Consider the following 21,964-nt stretch of genomic DNA (forward strand, 5'->3'; position numbering starts at 1 on the left):
TCGGCGCCATTCCACCCTGCCACCAATGGCCAAGCAGAACGCATGGTGCGGACCACCAAGGACACCCTTTGCCACATGACGCAAGGGGATTGGGAGTACCGCCTTGCCACATTCCTTCTAGCACAGCACCCTGGCCAACTAGATGCTTGCGGGAAACCCTCAAGCAGGGCCCATGCACAAGAGCACTCTCGTCGCTTCCTGTGGCTTCCAGCAGCTGGTATTTAGAGAAGCATTGCTGCCTCCAGCTGTGGAGGCAGAGCCAAGCCATCATGGCTGTGCTGTGCTGTTTAGTCGTTTAGTCGTGACCGACTCTTCGTGACCCCATGGACCAGAGCACGCCAGGCACTCCTGTCTTCCACTGCCTCCCGCAGTTTGGTCAGACTCATGCTGGTAGCTTCGAGAACACTGTCCAACCATCTCGTCCTCTGTCGTCCCCTTCTCCTTGTGCCCTCCATCTTTCCCAACATCAGGGTCTTTTCCAGGGAGTCTTCTCTTCTCATGAGGTGGTCTAAGTATTGGAGCCTCAGCTTCAGGATCTGTCCTTCCAGTGAGCACTCAGGGCTGATTTCCTTCAGAATGGATAGGTTTGATCCTCTTGGAGTCCATGGGACTCTCAAGAGTCTCCTCCAGCACCATAATTCAAAAGCATCAATTCTTCGGCCATCAGCCTTCTTGATGGTCCAGCTCTCACTTCCATACATCACTACTGGGAAAACCATAGATTTTACTATACGGACCTTTGCTGGCAAGGTGATGTCTCTGCTTTTTAAGAGGCTGTCTAGGTTTGTCATTGCTTTTCTCCCAAGAAGCAGGCATCTTTTAATTTCATGGCTGCTGTCACCATCTGCAGTGATCATGGAGCCCAAGAAAGTAAAATCTCTCACTGCCTCCATTTCTTCCCCTTCTATTTGCCAGGAGGTGATGGGCCTAGTGGCCATGATCTTTGTTTTTTTGATGTTGAGCTTCAGACCATATTGATGAGCTTCAGACCTGAATGGTTAAGTCCAGTCAAAGGCGACTATGGAGTTGCAACGCTCACCTCGCTTTCAGGAAGAGGGAGCCAGCGTTTGTCTACAGACATTTTTCCGGGTCATGTGGCCAGCATGACTAAACTGCTTCTGGCGCAATGGGACACTGTGACGGAAGCCAGAGCGCACGGAAACGCTGTTTACCTTCCCGCCACAGCGGTACCTATTCATCTACTTGCACTGGAGTGCTTTCGAACTGCTCAGTTGGCAGGAGTTGGGACAGAGCAATGGGAGCTCATCCTGTCGCAGGGATTCGAACCGCTGACCTTCTGATTGGCAAGCCCAAGAGGCTCAGCGGTTTAGACCACAGCGCCACACGCGTCCATATATATATATGTGTGTCTGTGACCATGTAAGGGCTTATCCACAATTACCATTTGTCCCGCTCTTTCCAGGCACAGGTCTGTGGTTTAAAGCTCCATGCCCAAGCATGTTTGGGGTTATTTTTTGCCCCGGAGCTTTTCCCGAGAAAACCTGCTGTGACCCATCTCTGCCTCTTGGCCGTCTTCCCCTCCAGCCTTGGAGTCTGAATTGCTCTCTGCCACAGCCTCTCTCCTGCTCACTAAGCCCTGGTACATCTTCAGATTCTGACACCTTCTCCTCCCAGTCTTCTCCCTCTTCTCCCCATCACTTGCTGGGCTCCGAGCCTTCTTCCCTGGGGAGTTCCCCACCAGGTGCCTCCCACCACTCCTTGGCCCCCAGCCATGACAACAAGGGCCCTAGGTAACTCAGAAGCTCAGCTTCTACAGAAATTTTCCCTGTGTGTTAATCAAGAGATTAATATGTATGTGTTTGTAACAGTAAGAATGCTTTAAGTTAAGTAGAGCAGCAACAATAACTGTTGTTGTTGTTGTTGTTGTTGTATTTCTCTCACCCTGAGAGGCCCGTGGCAACAAACAACTAAACAGTGAAAGTAATACAATATTTAAAAAAAATATTTTGAAATGGAAGAATCAAGTATATATTTGCGTGGCTCTTTCTAAACTGAACAGTTACATGAGAGTAAGGGCAGCAAAACAAAGATGAAATTGATTTTTGGTAGAACACAAACCCTTTACTGGATTTTGGCAGAGCGTAGCTCTTGCTTCTGTCAATGTGCACATTTATTTAGGTTATTATAATGTTAAATTTATTGGGCTGTGTCCAGCATTAGCCATGTCAAGTCCATTGGAAATAGTGGTCACGGCCAACTTGGTGCCACTAATTTCAAGGGATCTGCTCTTGAGTACAATTTTGTGTTTAGAACATTCCTTTTTAGTGTTATATAAAGGCACCTCTCTGTTCTGTAATTATCAAGGTGTGTGTGAATAACACAAGTATGATCCTTCGTGTGCATGCACACTTCTTCAGATATCTGGTATCTGAAGAAGTGTGATCACACAAGTATGATCCTTCGTGTGCATGCACACTTCTTCAGATATCAAGTATCTGAAGAAGTGTGCATGCACACGAAAGCTCATACCAAGAACTAACTTAGTTGGTCTTTAAGGTGCTACTGGCAGAATTTTTTTTTTTTTTGTTTTGACTATGGCAGACCAACACGGCTACCTATCTGTAACTACAAGTATGATCCATTCCTGATCTTTTGCATTTCCCACTCCCCCCCCCCCCCGGACCAGAACATTACCTGTCTTCTCCACAAGGTGTCACTGATTCCCCTGTCTCTGAAGGTTTTTTGGTACCAAAGCCATTTCACTGCCATACGTAATTGAAGTCTGCTCCACATGTTACAATCTTCCCCATGTGAAAACACTCTCCTGCAAGAAATAGTGTCAAACCGTTGTGCAAGTGTGGGGTCTGCGCATGCATGTGTTTAACTGCAGGCATATGCACAGGCTAAGAAACTACAGCCAGCCATGGTTCCTCGGGGCATACGCTCAGTGTAAACGTGTGAAATCTTCACATGGGGAGCATGTTCAAATGTACTGTGTGATGCAATTTGAAGTCAGAACATCTTTGGCTGTTAAATGCGCTCAAATACAGGCAGACTTGGGGTGGGTGTTTCCTGTATTTACATTTATAATTTATCTCTATAGGTAGATGCATGGAATTTATATACCAGTTTAAGTGCCATGACTTCCCTTCGCAAACCCTGGTAACTGTAGCTTGATAAGGAAACTGATCACTAGGGATGCAGGAGAAATTTGGTGTGGTTCGCATTCTGTGCCAACAAATGCCTCTATACCAACAGAAACCTGAAAGTTGTTACCTTCCCCCCGCTTATAAAAATTGCTTTAGAAATGAGACATTTTGGAGTGGAGAAGTAGCAGGTGGGAGCAGGGGCTTAATACTCCACCCCCCAAAAATATCCTCTATTCCAAATTGCCCCCCTCCAAAAATGTCTTTTGCTGAAGAATAGGAATGGGCTGTCAAGGTTCAGTTAAATGAGTTTCCATGTAAGGTGTGTGGGGGGTGATTTCATGGGGACTCATTTTGTACAGGTGGCATGTGGCCCTTGACAGAAATAAAAGTTGTCCACCCCAGCGGTGAGGTGTGTGTAGGGTCATGATCCTTGTTCCCAGCTGAAACAGAACCTTAGTAGTGCACTTAACTGCATTTGCTTTCGTTGGTCTCTTACCATGCTTGCCCTCATCTCCTTCCCTGTAAGCATTTACCAGTAGATCATACAGTGGTACCTCGGGTTAAGTACTTAATTCGTTCCAGAGGTCCGTTCTTAACCTGAAACTGTTCTTAACCTGAAGCACCACTTTAGCTAATGGGGCCTCCTGCTGCCACCGCGCCGCCAGAGCCCGATTTCTGTTCTTATCCTGAAGCAAAGTTCTTAACCTGAAGCACTATTTCTGGGTTAGCGGAGTGTGTCACCTGAAGCGTATGTAGCCCGAAGTACCACTGTACGTTCCTCAGGCAGGATAATTCACCCCAGGAGCAAGTTCCCAGGGCACCGCGGTCAATTCATAAATAATAATCAGAAGAGTTCTTTGATCGTGGTAAAAGTTGATGTATGTTGTTTTCGTTTTGTGAATGACACCAATTTGATGAAACACTGTTGGCAGGGGAGAATTGACCGCTGTGATCTGTATTTAGCCCACTGAGGTCCCCTCTCTCTTGCAGGAGGAAGAGGGAAAGATGGTGCACCCATCATCACCTTCCCCGAGTATGCAGGTTTCAGCGAGATCCCTGATGAAGATTTTCTGAACGTCGTGACGTATTTGACTAGCATCCCCAGGTAAGTCTGACCGCCAGTCTCCTCGATAGCTTGTGTGCCCAAATTAGCTCACCGCTTTCTCCAGGGCAAGCCCAAATGAACACCATCTCGCACCTCCCATTTTGGCGTATTTTCCCTCTGACACCCAAAACCCACACAGCCTAGGGCAGGGGTCAGCAACCTTTTTCAGCCGTGGGCTGGTCCACCGTCCCTCAGACCATGTGGTAGGCCAGACTATATGTTGAAGGAAAAAAATGAACAAATTCCTATGCCCCACAAATAACCCAGAGATGCATTTTAAATAAAAGGACACATTCTACTCATGTAAAAACATGCTAATTCCCGGACCGTCTGCCGGCTGGATTGAGAAGGCGATTGGGCCGCATCTGGCCCACAGGCCTTAGGTTGCCTACCCCTGGACTAGGGTGCTGGCCTAGGAACTGGGAGACCAGGGTTCACATCCCCACGATGCTCACTGGGTGGCCTTGGGCCAGTCCCTGCCTCTGAGCCTAGCCCACCTCACAGGGCTTCTGTGAGGATAAAAACGTATCCCCCCTGAACATGAGCGTCTTGGAGGAAAAGTGGGGTATAAATATAATTCTAAATAAATGAAATAAAAGCAATTTTCATACGTGATTCTCCTTTTGGGAGCTTGGTTTATAATGAGTAAAAAAACCCAACAACCGTTGGGGTGAAGTCTGCCTATATCTTTTGTGAGAGGAGAATTGTGTAATTGAACAAATGTCAGATTGAATATGGCATTTGTGTATAAATATATCCCCAGACACATATTTGGCAATGCAATTGAGGAAGATAACCACCCAGGGACCTTCATTTCAGGAAGAAGTATTGTTGATGAGCTTTGCCTATAGCGTTTATAAAATCAAAATTCGGAAGAGGCTGAGTTTGTTCCTGGTGAATGAGGGAGCTGTCTTTGCAATTTCTGTGTTTACGTATTTGATAACACACTTTGGAGCTACGTAAATGGTTTCTGGAACTTTACCTGCTGTGGAGCTTTGGTGTGTTGTGCAATTTAATTTGCCCTGTAAGTGTAGCTGCATGTTAATGCATGCAAGACGCGAGGCTGTCACCAAAAAATGTGTCTCCATGTTGAGTTATCCCTGGCAAATGTGTAGAATCACCTCATAGAATCATAGAGCTGGAAGGGACCAGGAGGGTCATCTAGTCCAGCCCCCTGACATGCAAGAATCTTTCACCCCACATGGGGCTCAAACACGCAACCCTGAATTTAAGTCTCATGCTCTACCAACTGAGCTATCCCAGCTTTTGAGAGCTGGTATAGTGTAGCGGTTAGAGTGTGGGACTAGGACCTGGGAGACCAGGGTTCAAATCCTGACACAGCCATGAAGCTCACTGGGTGACCTTAGGTGAGTCCCTGCCTCTTAGCCTAACCTATGTCACAGGGTTGATGCGGTGATTAAATGAGACGGGGAAGAGCCACGTACACTACCTCAAGCTCTTTGGAGGAAAAGGCAGGAAATAAATGAAACAAACAAATCATTACTTTGGTCTTTCCTTCCCTCCATCATCATCATTATTAGCTTTTCATATGCCACTTTTCCAAATTAAATAAGTTGGAGTTCTTGTTATTAAATACACCAAGAAAAAAGCACTGACTATTGATTTGTGAGCAGGGACCACTCCCACTATTGAAACTTACACTGGCCTGAGTTCTTGGTGTACTTTTCCAAATTATGCTCAAAGCATCTCAGAAGAACAGTAAACAAATAGGTGCAACAGAAACAACCATTCATAATATCATATTTAAATCCACATTTGGAAGCTAAAAAAAATGATTAAAAGTTTCCCCAAACATCATGGGCTGCTGCTGGCAATGGCAGGAAAACTCAGTTTGAGCCCAGATGAGTAAGGGGGCTTTATGGCAGGGGCTTAATTTGGAAAAGAGTCGTTGAGATGTCACAGACAGGTCAGTAGCAGCAGGGCTTTTTCTTAATGTATTGGATTTCTCCCAGAAAGCGTAAATTGGATTAAACCAGGAAATAATATGGGCTGGCATGTTGATATAAACAATGTCATGTGGATGCTAGAAGAAACTTCCATGCGTGAGAAGCACCTATACCATAATAAGCAACCATCTGAAAGCAGCTGAGATAGGACAGAAAATTCGACATAGGATACTCTTTTCAGTGACAGCTCTGTGTTATGAATAAGGTGCAGTTCTGCCATAAGATTGTGATTTTATATATATGTATGTTGACAGCTGTATGGATACATCACTAGCTCTTGGATTTGATTTTTTCAATACTGGTATCCTGATGTAACAGGAGTGTGTGGTTCGGCTTTGTGTGAAATTCCGCTAAGAGTCTCTATATAGTGAACAATGCCTGAGAGGTTTTAATGTGTTGACCACATTTTTAGTAGCTTGCACTGCTTCTGTTTCCATTGTGGTTGGCAGATTGCCCACAGGCCGGCCCTACCATTAGACAGAGGGAGGTGGCTGCCTCAGGCGGCAGCTGCTGGATTGGTTTTGGAGGACAGAGCTGTGTGTAGGGGCTTGCCCTGTGCCTCCTAAAAAAGCCTGATTCCTCTAGATACAGTGGAGGATAATGCAAGATTCAACTACTGGTCTGGTTGGCTTTTGTAGGGCGGCTGGGGATCTTGTCCTTTGCCTCAGACAGCAAAATGTCTTGACACAGCACCGCTGGTTACAATTGTACATTCCCTCTGTGCCACATAGTTCCACTGGCGGAGGAAGAGGGGGACGGGGGGAGCCCACCACCCCCGGCACCATGATCCCACTAGTGTGCCATCGCAGCTCCCCCGTGAGTGTGCTGGCCGCCATGCCCCCAGGACACTCGCCACACCCCTGCGGGTGGCATGACACGCCCCCAGGACGCACACCAGCCATGCCCCCGCCTGCTCTCCGCCCCTGGTGCCGGAGCATGAAGCTCCACCACTGCATAGCTCAGTACCAAAAAAAGGATGGTTGGATGTCATCATGACATCACCACAGAAGGGAATTCCTGGGCCACCATATTTAATAGGATCTACTATTTATTCTGGAAAGTAGTTTGTCTCTTCGCTATTCATTTGGACACTTCTTTAAGATATTATAACCAAATTTTGCATGATGGTTCCTGAGATCATAAACGAGCAGGATTTTATCTATGTTTGGATCCAATTGGATGCCCGGTTTGGGCAGAGGGAGGCAAAGGGTAGTTCTCTCTGCAGGCATTGGGGGGATTTGCCTGACAGGTGGCCAGCATGGCCCTGCTTGGCTCCAGTGGGGTGGGGTTTCTCTTCGGTGGCCTCGGCGGCAAGGACTGGGCTGGCAAGGCAGGCTGTATACACTGTCTGTGACCTGCCCAGCATGCCCTGGGCACCAGCAAACAATGTTACGCCACTGCCTAAGAGTCAAGGAACAGGCGAGTGAGGGGTGGAGGAATTATTTCCATGCCCATAGCTTTTCTTGCTCCAAATAACCCCATCAAAAGATTTTTTTTTTCCTGCTGCAGGGTTAAATGCTCACACGTTTGATTTTGTTTTGAGCGCTATGGTGGGGAAAAGCTGCTGGGGTCTGAAGAAGAGAAACGCGAGAGCATGGAATTTTGTTAGGCATCCCTTTCCCTCCCCTTTGCTTCTCTACTCTAAATGACTTCCCGGGGAACAAGCCATTGGCAGTCCTGGGCTGCCCAGACAACAAGACCCCCATCTCGGCTTCACTGATGTGGTCCAAAGGAAAGCACAGCGATATGTTTGCCATCTTGGCTGCAGGAGTTGCCGGAAGGGGGCGCAGAAGGCAGCATCCTTTGGGTGGTCTAAGGGTAAAGGTAAAGGTACCCCTGCCCGTACGGGCCAGTCGTGTCCAACTCTGGGGTTGCGTGCTCATCTCGCTTAAGAGGCCGGGAGCCAGCGCTGTCCGAAGACACTTCCGGGTCACGTGGCCAGCGTGACGAAGCTGCTCTGGCGAGCCAGCACCAGCGCAGCACACGGAAACGCCGTTACCTTCCTGCTATAAAGCGGTACCTATTTATCTACTTGCACTTAGGGGTGCTTTTGAACTGCTAGGTAGGCAGGAGCTGGGACCAAACGATGGGAGCTCACCCCGCCGCGGGGATCCGAACCGCCGACCATACGATCGGCAAGTCCTAGGCACTGAGGTTTTACCCACAGCGCCACCCGCGTCCCCCGGTCTAAGGGTGGTTTACAGTATAAACAACAAAAAGAACCCAATAGGCCCACAGGATATTGTTACATTGACTGTACTGTGGCTTTGAAGCATGCACAACAGTGACATTGATCAGATGGCTATATATACTTTAAAGAAGAGGCATAACCCCAAATGGGAGGGGGTTGTTCTAATGTGCATGGCTAGGGAAGGCGATATAGGGCTAGGACCAAAACCAGAAAGATGGGTAGAATTCTGCTTCCACCCCAGCTGGTGCCTTTATCATCCAGATGTACCAATCTTCTCCAGTGTTCCTGTTGGGGCTCGTCTTTAGTTCAGGGGAAATGCCTCCAGTTGCTAAATTAACTCCAAGTAGGTAGGTAGGTAGGCTTTTTTTTTTTTTAATGATATTTATTCAAATTTTCATCCATACAAACAAGAAAAACAAAAAAAACAAAAAAAAACAGCAAAAAATAAAACAAAAGGAAAAAGCCAAAAAAGAAAAAAGAAAAATACAAATCTCAGATTACAACTTTTCATTTGCTTATTTCTTGAACCTCCTCACACCTCCCTTTTTGTATTCTAATTTAAATTGTTATTCCAGCAAATTCTTCCCATGTTTCTCAATTTTAATTTAAATAATTAATCTTAACAATCTATCATATTTGTTGTTTCAACATAAACTTTCCATCTTTTAATATTATCTATTATTCAATTTACCTTAATCTCTTTAACCTTATCTTATCTTAAAAATCTTAAAATTTCAAAGTTTACATCATATTCATACATATTCCTTAAATCCTTTCTGCTAAAGCCAATATAACTCCTTTCCAGCATATTCCCTGATATTTCATTTATATTACACTGATTCCAAAATTAACAAAAGAATTTCTCTTTGAATCTCCAATTTTTATCCAGCAGTCCCTTCTTCCTGGTTTCGGATTGTGTCAGTCCTTTCTGTCCATTACATCCAGTCCATCAATCTGGTGTTCTAATGTCCGAGGCCCTTAAGTCTCTTCTAGGCCCCTTCTGCAGATTTTCTTGTTCTTGTTTGTGCTTATGCACTTCTTTGTCTATTGTTAGTTTCTTGGGGAGTGGGTCTCCGGAGGGTTCCATCCGGTAATAGTTTCCATTTTCCTTCATCAGACTGGCCCCTTCCCCCCAGTCCCACTCCCTGTCATCTTTGTAATCCAAAAAGTATTTATCCAAAAGATAGTTGTTCACCTGTTTCATAGTCCCACTAGAGTTAAGAGCTTCCTTTACTTCGAACACATCCCAGCACTCTCCAAGTTCAATCTTCCAACGCAGTAACTTTTGTTCCTGCAGGACTTTGAATCCCTCCATTTGTGTTGTTTGAGGAGTAATTACTGCTTCTTCCTTCTTCATCTGCCCTTGGACTTGTCTTGTCAAGCCAGTTTCTTGAATTGGTCGTTGTATAGCTTCTTTATCCTTATTCTCTGTCAAATCATATTCACTGGCCACTGCACTCATCAAATCCAATTTTTTATGCATCAAATTCATTTTATCATGCAGCTGCTCCAGCAAAACATTTGTCATGCCAAGGGCAGACACCAAATCTTCCTTCCAACACATTTCTGAAGGTCAAACAGCTGGTCCCACGATCCAAATCTCACAGCTGTCTTCAAATAAACTGCGACAACAAACTGACAAGCTCCCTCTAGGGGACACAACTTCTATTTGTATCCAATTTTAAAATGTATCCACCAAAAAAGATTACTTTCGATTTCAAGTCCTTTCAATTTTCAGATACTTTGTTTCTTTAAAATACAAAAATGCAGAAAGTAGCATTGAAGTTAATTTGTTTCTCTTTAGCTATCTGTCAAAAATACTCCGCTTTCAATCAATGGACGTCTCAAACCATTTCTGTCCCGACACCCCGTCCCCAGGTTAGGGACGATGGAAACTTAAATTCTTTTACTCTCCTCCTGCAGGATTGAACAGTCAAAATCCCCCCCCCTTTTCTCCTGCTTCCAAGAGGGTTTTATTAGTTATAAATGCAGGAAATTTCCAATTTTTAAGGCAGTTTTCCAGGCTATTAGGTTGCAGGGTCTTTGCTTCGGTCTATATACAAAAAACGGGAGGCGGACTTCCTGTTTAAACCTTCCCGCTTCGTGCCTAATTCATAAATTTTGCAATTTTCTTCTCCGTTTTTACTCACGGGTACTTGATTTAGAGTCCAAATGTCATCAGGAAAAAGTCAGCGCTCTCCAGCGATGGCTGCGCGGCTTCCCTCCATGGAAATAGCGATCGGTTCGCAGCACCGCGCTGCTCACCCCACTTCACTCCGGAGCCCCGAAAAGGGGCTTCCTCATGAGTAGGGGAGGCACTCTTGGTGCTCTACCGAACCCCACGTTCCCAGGCTTCTCCGCCTGGGATTTCTAGCTGGCCCCCGCCTTCGCCACGGCGGGAAGACCCAATTTCCACGGAGCCCGTTCCTCCGATCGGAGGAACTCCGCCATTCGTCATTGGCGCTAACCCGGAAGTCCGGTAGGTAGGTAGGCTTGGGACGCGGGTGGCGCTGTGGGTTAAACCACAGAGCCTAGGACTTGCCAATCAGAAGGTTGGTGGTTCGAATCCCCGCAACGGGGTGAGCTCCCGTTGCTCAGTCCCTGCTCCTGCCACCCTAGCAGTTCGAAAGCACATCAAAGTGCAAGTAGATAAATAGGTACCGCTCCGACGGGAAGGTAAACGGTGTTTCTGTGTGCTGCTCTGGTTCGCCAGAAGTGGCTTAGCCATGCTGGCCACATGACCCGGAAGCTGTACGCCGGCTCCCTCGGCCAATAAAGCGAGATGAGCGCCGCAACCCCAGAGTCGGTCATGACTGGACCTAATGGTCAGGGGTCCTTTACCTTTACCTAGGTAGGTTTTCCCCCCAATTAAAGATTGCCCTCCCCTGGGGCCACCGAGCAATGTCACAGCTTTCTGCTCTGCTCACTGGGCAGCTCTGACGGATTTCAGCATGCAAGCACAATGTTTGATCGGGGCACAAAATCCAGTGTACGTAGGCCTGTGAGTAGTGGAAGAACCCCAGGAAACAACATGCAGTTTGGTCCTACATGTGGCAGATTTCACATGTGTACATCTTTTTCAAATGTTATACCGCCCCTTCATAGGTAGCTGGCAGCTTCACTGGCATGGCAGATGCACCTGGTAGGCAATGAGGAACGGGGTGGGGGGGCATGGCTTCACACCTCTCCCCCCAGAGAGGGGAGAAGCTGGGGGTGAGGATTATCTGAAACGTTTCCAGGGTTTTTCCTCCCCACCAGCCAGAAGCGTGTAGGTGATGGCGAATTGTTCACAGCGCTGCTGGTTGGGGAATCTGCAGCAAAGCAGCCCGAGCAATTGAATGAAATATTCATGTATTGTGCAAGCGGCTAACCTGATGCTGGGGCGGAAGAGGGGAAAGGGGGGAAAGGGAAGAAGGAAGGAAGGAGGAGGGGAAGTCGCTTGCCTCTTCCTGCAAACACAGCTCCGGGTCTGGTTTGCTCACGCTGCTGCCGCCGCTGCTGCCTACCTAACCTGCTTGTTAATCATGAGCTCAGAGCGTGCCACGGAGCTTTTGCTGCAATACCATTGCTTGGAACGGGGCTGGCCCTGTGTAACCCCATATACCTGCTCTGGATATTTTGCAGTCTGGAGGCTGCCAGCATCGGGTTCATCATCATCATAGACAGACGGCGGGACAAATGGAGCGCAGTAAAGGCGTCCCTCACACGAATAGCAGTAAGTGCCTGGAATCCTTTCTTTTCATTGCTGTTTTGCCTCCCGCAGATTGCAACTGCTACCCAGTTGTTTGCTGTTTACCTAGGCTGCGCTCCCTTGGTTGCTCGTGCGACTGCATCTCCTTTGCTGCCCTACAGATTTCTGCCAACCTTGCATGCTGAGAAGCAGCGGAGGGTGCCAAGTTAGGACAGGCGCATCTTGCCCTGTTTTCCTGCTGAATGAGAACGAGATTGTTCCAGCCCCGGGAAGAGAAAAGGGCATGGCTATTTCTATAGCGTTCTGCTGCATGCAAGCTGCTTTACAGTCCTAATCTCATTAAGAGGCCGAGTAAGTGTAGTGGTCCAGGGGGTCAGGCGAGGGAGCCTCCTAGGTCAAGCCCTAGCTTAGGTGATTTGAGATGGCGGTGGAGCAGGGGCTTATGCAAGCTTCTCTCTCTCTCTCTCTCTCTCTCTCTCTCTCTCTCTCTCGGCTTCTGCTCTCTCTCCCCCCACCTTCCCTCACACTTGCACCAGTACCTAGAGAATAAATGAGATGAAAACACTGGTTTATGAGCTTATTTGAAGGGTTTCGAACCTTGCTTTTCAGCTGAAAGAAGGCTCGCAGAGCAGACTGCAAAGAGCAACAATAATCAGGTTTTGCACAACACAGGAGGTCTAGCTCAGGCATCCCCAAACTCGGCCCTCCAGATGTTTTGGGAATACAACTCCCATCATCCCTAGCTAACAGGACTAGTGGTCAGGGATGATGGGAATTGTAGTCCCGAAACACCTGGAGGGCCGAGTTTGGGGATCCCTGAGCTAGCTGCATATATACATACACAATTCTATTTGTGTGCCGCCTTTCAACAGTTCAAACCATGCTCAAGGGAGTTCACAACATGGAAGGAATATACAACTGCAACATAACAAAAGTAGTGATAAATGAGGAGTGACAGAGTGACAGAGGAGACGTGGAGTTCTTGCCCCTCCTCACGTCAGTAGATTGGGAAGGGCAATTTCAATAGGGAAAATATCATAGAATGGGAATGGAAAGGGACCCTGAGGAATATGCAGCCGTCACTTAGGAGGATTGAAGCTGCAGCCTTGGCATTATCAGCACCAAGCAGTAACCAAGCTGTAACCAATTGAACTACCAAATTGAATTTTATTATTTCGGTCACAGACCAGTTCCAGCCCACATACAATATCAAGGAAGTCATAAAACATGATAGGGATACATTTGAATTTGCAATTAGGTATAACTGGGACAATGCAGATATAGCAACAGTTAAAAAATATATAAATTGAAACTTAGTCACTAACATATAACCTAAAATTCTCATTTAAGGCCTTAATCATTATGATAGCACAGCTATTGAACTATCCTGTATGTGTCCTGTGGGGATAGGGGCACACCCTGTCTTAGGTTCTGGCCCAATACAAATTTGGAGCTCGCTACAGCTTTTTTGTTGTTTAGTCATTTAGTCATGTCCGACTCTTTGTGACCCCATGGACCAGAGCACACCAGGCACTCCTGTCTTCCATGGCCTCCCGCAGTTTGGTCAAACTCATGCTGGTAGCTTCAAGAACACTGTCCAACCATCTTGTCCTCTGTCGTCCCCTTCTCCTTGTACAGCTTTATTAAAGTAAAAGCAAAGAGTGCCATGGGTAGGCATAATGTTGGCCTCCCATGTTACATTGTCCATGGGACTCTAGCTGCCTCATTTTCCATTGCATTCTGCTGCATGTGCAAACCAGACTTCAAGCATGAATGGTACAAGAGCAGAGGCAGAAATACAGTTGGCAACCATACCTGCAACTCGTAGGGAAACGGTTTGGACAGAATATGATGAAGCTACAGAAGTACTTTTTAGATGGTCTTATAAAGCAGCGTGAGCCAATCTGGCGTCCTCCGTATATTGGACTATTATTATTTATATTTGCCGCTATTCAAATTTCTTAATTGTTTTACTCATAAATGTCGCTCAAATTGACTTACATAACACAGTAGAAATACTAAAGCCTATTACAATAAATGCAATAAATAAAAATGTAAAAAACAAGCAAGCACATCTACGCAAATAAAAGAGGGCTCTAGCAGATCCCGCGCCACCAAAAGAGGCCACAAATGCTTTTTAAAAAACCTTCAAACTAAGGACCAAAAGAACAGAGAAAAAGGAAGCTTTTTCCTGGTGTGTAAAACTAGAGGGTGCCAGGCGAGCCTCCCTGGGAAGAGCATTCCACAAATGAGGGGCCACCACTGAAAAGGTCCATTCTTCTGTTTCCATCCTCCAGGCCTCCCAGGGAGGGGGCGCACAAAGAAGGGCCTCAGATGATGGTCACAAGCTCTGGGTCAGTTCATATGAGGAGGCCCAGTCTTTGAGAGCTATAGCACAATCTGGAAAGTGGCTGGAACCATCTAAGCAGCCAGAATAGCAGTCTGGTGGCCATCTATACCTGGGGAAATGGTACGGCTATTCCATTCCATGGGGTTCCATCTGAGCTGCAGAAAAGCAAACAAAGTGGAAGCTGAACAGAGGAAACATGAGAGGGAGATGTCCTATTAAAAATGAGGGAGCCAAATGTGTCTACTCTAAAGGAAATGCCCGGTGAGCGTGGAAGCAGCCTCAATCACTGACAGAAGGATGGGATAAGGGGAAGGGAGCCATGGTGGTCCCTTAGCACCTTGTATCTGTGGTCTCACCATTGACAAATTTGCTTTGATAGTTTTTTCTGGATGGTTTTCTGGATTTTATATTCTGATGCAAGCTGTCCTCTTCTGGACGTCTGATTTGGTACAAATGCAGTGGCTGGGCAGGCAAGAGCCCTCTTAAAATTCAGCTAAAAATGTGCATCCAGAACGCCATATGGAAAGATGGTTCTATGCATAATGCTTATGGTTCTGTGTACTAGTGATACAAACCACTCTGATTTTTTTTTAATGAATAGCAGCATATAAATATATTTATATACATAATTAAAGACAGAGCAAAAAAGTGAGATATGAATATTTAAATTAATTTGTACAGTCATACCTCGGGTTGAATGTGCTTCGGGATGAGTGCGTTCGAGTTGCGCTCCGTGGCAACCCGGAAGTAACGGAGCGCGTTACTTCCGGGTTTTGCCGCTTGCGCATGCGCAGACGCTCAAAATGACGTCACGCGCATGCGCAGAAGCGGCGAAAAGCGATACGTGCGTACGCTGATGTGCCATCGCTGGTTACGTTTGTTTCTAGATCCGAACGGGGCTCCAGAACGGATCCTGTTCGTATCCAGAGGTACCACTGTACATGAAACAATGCTGTAATTAATACATATATAAACCAATAATTAAATCGGGAGTGGGTAAGTTTTTCCAATGGGGGCCAGCGGTGGGTGGAGCCAGAACAAAAAATAGGAAGTACCATTGGTACTTCTAGTTTAGTATTGTCTACACACTAACTGGCAGTGACTCTCCTAGGTATCAGGCAGAGAGTCTTTCCTACAGGGGCATAGCATGCGGGGGAGGCTACCAGCACGGTGGCCCTTGGGGCATTTTCCTGGGGGGGGACTGCTCATGCCACCCTGCCAGCCCTGTGCCGCTTCGCAAGGCTCGCATCAGCCTTGCAAAGCAGCTCAGGGATGGCATCACTGTTGCAGCATCTGTGGCAAGAGCTGGGCTAACATGGCAGGCTCCATTCAACTTCCACGTTCTGCCTCTCAGGTGCCAGCAAATCATGCTACACCACTGCTTTCCTACTTGGAGAGTCACTGAGGATTGAACCTGGATTGCATTATTCATGCAAATTAATAATAATAATAATAATAATAATAATAATAATAATAATATGTTTATACTCTTCCCATCTGGCTGGGTTTCCCCAGCCACTCTGGGCGGCTTCCAGCAAAATATTAAAATACAATAGTCTATTAAACATTAAAAGCTTCCCTAAACAGGGCTGCCTTCAGATGTCTTCTAAAAGTCTGGTAGTTGTTTTCCTCTTTGACATCTGGTGGGAGGGCGTTCCACAGGGCGGGTGCCACTACTGAGAAGGCCCTCTGCCTGGTTCCCTGGAACTTGGCTTCTTGCGAGGGAACCGCCAGAAGGCCCTCGGCACTGGACCTCAGTGTCCGGACAGAACGATGGGGGTGGAGATGCTCCTTCAGGTATATTGGACCAAGGCCATTTAGGGCTTTAAAGGTCAGCACCAACACTTTGAATTGTGCTTGGAAACGTACTGGGAGCCAATGTAGGTATTCCAAGACCGGTGTTATGTGGTCTCAGCGGCTGCTCCCAGTCACCAGTATAGCTGCTGCATTCTGGATTAGTTGTAGTTTCCGGGTCGCCTTCAAAGGTAGCCCCACATAGAGCGCATTGCAGTAGTCCAAGCGAGAGATAACTAAAGCATGCACCACTCTGGCGAGACAGTCTGCGGGCAGGTAGGGTCTCAGCCTGCAGATGCTCCGCCACTGAGCTTACAGCATTGCAAGGCTGCATGGCTCTTTTCCTCCCTGGGCTACTCCATCTTTTTGCCTCTTGCACACACACAGCAGTATAGGAAGCAATTCCTCGAGGGGTGGTCTGGAGAGCGAGAGTTGGCCTGGGGGTTGATCATGCTGAGAACTGCATAACACTAAGGCTCCTCCTCCCAGAATTCAACTAATAAAATAATTTCATACGGGGTTGTGATTTTGCCTGGGTTTCCAAAAGGGATTCTATAAAGAGATGACCCAGAGAGCTCACAGACCTTCCATAGCACAATGGCTTCAGATGGATCTTGTCCCCCATTCATGTCCTCCTCCTCCTCGGCAGTTTCTATCCTCTTCACCGCCTCACACTTCCATGCCTCTTCCAGGGCGCATTTCCAGGCAACCTGCAGTTGGTCTTCGTCCTGCGGCCGTCCCGTTTCATCCAAAGGGCAATCGCTGACATTGGCATCAAACTGTATCGCGATGACTTTAAAATGAAGGTACCGGTAAGCACTTCTCTTCCTTGCTGTCTTGTGCATCTTCTCTTTCTTAACTGTCAGCAGGATCCCTTTCTCTCCTCCTCTTCCCCCTGGAAGTTGCAGCTTCGCGAGCGACATCATCCAGGGAACAGAGACAGGCTCCTGCGACGCTTTTGCTTTGATCACGAAGGGTTTGGTTGTTTGTTCCTCAGCTGCACTGAGGAGGGGGCTGCAAAGAACCCAGGTGCAGAATGAAGTGACAGAATGAGGCAGTATAATTCTGGATTGTAGGAGGTGCTGTTATCTCCTCTGTCATGTCTAGTTTTTCCTCCTATTTTTCAACCTAACCAACTCACAGGTTGTTGTGATAGCAAAGTGAAGTAGCTTCCATGGATGCCTCTCTGAGTAACTTAGAACAGGGGTGAGAAATGTGAGAAACACAGTTTTCCTTCACTCCAGATAAATTATGCAATGCATGCAATTCAGTTATTTCCGATTGTGGCGATCACACAGGGTCTTCAGACATTTCACCGTCTATTGATCCCTGTGCCACCACTTTATTTCTCACTGCCACCACCCAGGCCCTACCTGGTACAATACTGAGTCCAGTCAGGGTTAAATTGAAACATAAACTTCTGTTTATCTATTGTAGTTTAACAAGCGTGTGGTTTCATAAATGGTATCTGTCAATTACATTCATGGGGTGCCTATCCAGACCTATAACTTCCGCTACCTGCTCTCACTCACTAAACCACCTCTCAGATATTTACTTGTCTTCCTAGCCCTTAACTGTTCCTGACTCAGCTTCTTTCGCTACACTAACTCAACCTCCCCCAGACTCTATCCCAATTCACTCCCACTCCAACCAACTACCCAACTCCCAACGAACTCCTAACAAACTCCTCCCTTTGCCCCTCCCAGAGCTGGTTTTATAGTCCCTCTGACTCCACCCCCTGGGTTCTGATTGGGTAACTTGTTTAACTATTTCACCTCCAGCACTCTCATATGTTAACGTCACACTGATATGCTTGCTCAGGTTTGATTCTGGACCAAATATTTTAACGTTTGCCAGATTTGGCCATTGTTGCAAGGCATGGTTGGATAGCAAAAGAAGAAGTAGGAGTAAAGGTGGAGGAGGAAAAATGAAGAGGATGAGCAACATGACATGAGGGATGTCAGGCGTGTGGTCAATAGAAAATCACCCAGGCAGCTGCTTACCCTATGTATATTCAGATGCATACACACAGCTCCATCAGTTGAATTGAGGAGTTTCGCATGTGTATCAGAGCTTCAAAGATCTGCCCACAAAGTTTAATAACATAATGCTAAATTGACAGAAAATAAAGGGATGCCACAAAACTGGGGTTAATGCACGGTGCTGCTAATGGTCTTTGTTTTGTTGGTGCAGATCATCATGTTAAATTCGGTTTCCGACCTACATGGTTACATCGACAAAAGTCAGCTTACCCGGGAGCTAGGGGGAACCTTGGAATATGGACACAGTCAGTGGATACATCATCGGACTGTAAGTTACACCTGTTTGGTTCTTCTGTCTCTGATGTCTAAAAATGTAAATATGTAAACAGTTTTGTAAATGGTAAGGACTGGTTCTGGGTCCCCACACTCCTCATTTTTATTAAAGAAAGTGGTAGGTAAGTGAGTTGTAGCAGGTTATGAAACAAATAGTAACAAACTTGGGTCATCTTTATTGGGCTGACAAAAGTCAGACAATTCGTCTAAAATAAAATCCAGTTTTTGCTTTCCTTCTCTAAGAAACATATGTCTCTTTAATTGGGGCCATAGGCAACATTTTCAAAAAGTCATCTGCAGATGATTAGTATGTTATTGTTAAAAATACTATGCTTATACCAAAAATACAATTTCCATACACACTTTAAATTTGTTTGGAAGATATTTAAAACTGCTCGATAACTCTTAAATGTCACATTTCATCAAAAATATCCTACAACTGGAAATGATTTAAGCTCTTTAAATGCAACTTTATTAAATTTATGCAAGATATACATACATACATCATCATTTTATTTGTATTCCACCTTACCATAGTTAAAACTGTGCTCATAAACAATCAATAAAACACATCAGAAAGTACACAATCAAGTCAACGATTTCCACCTTAAATCATAATAAGAACTAAAAATAAAGATACAAAAAAACAGCAACAAGCCCTCTAAACAATACCCCAGTTCAAGTGTCTGTTCAGCAGCCTCAGTTTTTGTACGTATTCAGTTGAATTTAGCAAGGTGATTCCTTTATTTGTCACCTGACACTAGTAGGGTATCAAGGCAATATGCCTTAATCTAGGGCAACCTTCCCATTGCATCAAGAGAAAAGGAGATGTCAAGATGCATATATCTTTGATAGAATATTTTGTTCTGTCCTTTGTCATAGCAGCTGAATTTGATCAAAGACTCGTGACCTCTAAAAATAACATCTGAGCACTTTATTTAAGTCATCATGTTTATTTTCATATTCTTCTGAAAGTACCTTTTTAATTCTGTCTTTACCCTGATCAATCTTGCAGTGTGCACAAAATAAATTTCAGGGCTAAATTAGGCGTGATAAGAGCAGTTCCCTTGGTTTGCTATCTGCTGCATTCACCTTTAAAGCAGGGGATACTAGGGTCTAATTTTAACTCGAAAAGGGTGCATGGATGAGGGGAACTGAACCTCTCCCACCTTCCTTTCCTGCGCTCTGCCGCTTCAGGCAGTTTTCTCCAACACTGTCTCACTTCTGGCACAGGAGTCAGTTCATTTAAGGAATCTCTAAGATGGTCGGATAGGATCTTGTACGCCTCCTTCTGGCTATTCCTGCAGCCAAACTGGTGCCAGATATATTGCTTTCCTTTCCTTTGGGCCACATCAGAAAGGCAGGGTGGGGTATTGCTGTCTGGGCAACCAAAGACACACTGCTCAGGCTTGTGCCCCAGGGAAGTCACTTTGGTGCTGCTAATGCAGCAAAAACAATGTGGGACGCAGCAGTCACGAGTTACTGGTCTCTGCAGCCACAGCAGGCGCTGTGATTCTGCAGCAATTTGACTTCAACTCCAGAGGCATTCTTTGGAGAAAGATGGATACCAACTTTCAAGGAATCTGAAGTGACAGAGCGCAGGGAGGCAAGGGGAGATTTGGCTCCCCACACCTACACAGCCCTTTTGATGTTAAAATTAGACCCTCCTGCCCCTCACTTTGTACGCAAACAGGACAAGCGTATTAGCAACAATCCCAGCCATCTATTATTGTGCATGCTTTGGTCTTTAGCTGGAGGTATGAAGAGATAGGAAAGGAGTAAATAAGTAGCAATCTAAATCAAGGGTGATGAAACTTTTCAGCCTGAGGGTTGCATCCCTTCTGGGGGCCACAGGCAAGTGGTCGATTTGGCCAGAGGCAAAAGCAGGTTAGAGTAGGGGGTGCGATTATTCCCTTTATGCAGTATTCTGTATTCCAGGCTTGGGCTTGGCACTTAGGCCTGGGCATTTTCAAAAGTCTTTCCACCTGCAAAATTCACGGCCTAGGACCCTCGTACCTACAGGACCGCCTCTCCCGGAATGCCCCACGGAGAGCCTCAAGGTCCATAAATAGCAACACCCTAGTGGTCCCGGGCCCTAAGGAAGTTAGATTAGCTTCAACCAGAGCCAGGTCCTTTTCAACGCTGGTGGAACGCTCTGCCTTATGAGACCAGGGCCCTGCAGGATCTGATTTCTCTCTGCACTGCCTGTAAGACAGAGTTGTTCTGCCTGGCCTTTGGCTTGGAGCCAATTTGATTCCCTCCCCCTCTTTCTTTTTCCTTTTTCCTTTCTCCTCCTGTGATGAGACTGCATTTTAATATTTTAATGTTTCAATATTTTAATTGTTGCATTTTAATCTTGTTTTTAAGTTGTATTCATTCAACTTGTTTTTATTATTGCTTGTTAGCTGCCCTGAGCCCAGCCTTGGCTGGGGAGGCCGGGGTATAAATAAAAATAATTATTAATTATTATTATTATTGTTAAAATCCTTCCAGGCCATTGAGAATTTCGCCATGACTGTGAAAACAATAGCGCAGATGTTGCAGACTTTTGGAACGGACTTGGCGGAGACGGAACTTCCCAACGATGTGCAGTGTACGGAGGAGCTCCTGTCTTCACACACAGAGCAGCACAACAAGCTGAAGGTGAGCATGCGCAGAGTTCCAATGCCGGGAGAAAGGGGGCGTTCAGCGCATAAGGCCTGCCATTTCTGCACACCCCTCCAGATCATCCTTAGATTGCTGGGATGGAGGTCAGGTCCAAAGGCTGGAGATAGAGATGGGTGAATCAGCTGCATCACTTTTGTGTGTGCTCATTCCTAACTCCGTTCTGTCTCATCACCACATTAATCTGCAAATTTAAAAACACACACATGGAAGTTCATATTTAAATAAAGCATTTTCTCACAAAATAAAATTCCTCTCAAAACAGCACATTTCCAGTTACAGGTAGATAGCCGTGTTGGTCTGACGTAGTCGAAACAAAATAAAGAAATAAAAAAATTCCTTCCTCAGAGACCAACTAAGTTTGTTATTGGTATGAGCTTTCGTGTGCATGCACACTTCTTCAGATACACTGAAACAGAAGTCACCAGACCTTTATATATAGTGAGAGGGTGGGGAGGGGTATTACTCAGAAGGGTGGTGGGATTGGGTGATTGGCTGATAGGTGTGGTAAGCCTGTTGACGACTGTTAACGACTGCAATCGGTCTTACAGGAAAAAGCACATTTCCAAATATTCAAGTCTTTCTTTACTGAATTTCTATCCCGTGCTTCCTCCCCAAGAAGCTGAGGGGGCCAAACTGATGCACAATTTAAAAACAAAAACAAGCAAAAAAAATCAGTATAAAAGAAGTAAAACATTCTAAAAGCAATTACAATTAAAACACTCCTCCCAGATTGAACCTGGGACCTTTTGTATGTGGTATGTAATTCAGCATTCA

The 21,964-nt window shown here is 46.0% G+C and overlaps 1 protein-coding gene across 10 annotated transcripts in view; it reads left to right on the forward strand.

Moving 5' to 3' along the window:
- The window catches only part of MCF2L2 (MCF.2 cell line derived transforming sequence-like 2), a 227,602-nt gene that overhangs the window by 57,641 nt on the left and 147,997 nt on the right, over window positions 1-21,964 (forward strand). For all 10 annotated transcript variants that reach the window (XM_083612712.1, XM_083612717.1, XM_083612719.1 and 7 more), the window contains 5 exons: window positions 4,101-4,215; window positions 11,998-12,088; window positions 16,901-17,020; window positions 18,402-18,518; window positions 21,017-21,166. In XM_083612712.1, the coding sequence (XP_083468838.1) occupies window positions 4,101-4,215; window positions 11,998-12,088; window positions 16,901-17,020; window positions 18,402-18,518; window positions 21,017-21,166 (593 nt within the window). The remainder of the gene's footprint in view (window positions 1-4,100; window positions 4,216-11,997; window positions 12,089-16,900; window positions 17,021-18,401; window positions 18,519-21,016; window positions 21,167-21,964) is intronic.

This window comes from Podarcis filfolensis (assembly GCF_964270895.1).
Source record: "Podarcis filfolensis genome assembly, chromosome: 5".
Lineage (NCBI taxonomy): Eukaryota > Metazoa > Chordata > Lepidosauria > Squamata > Lacertidae > Podarcis > Podarcis filfolensis.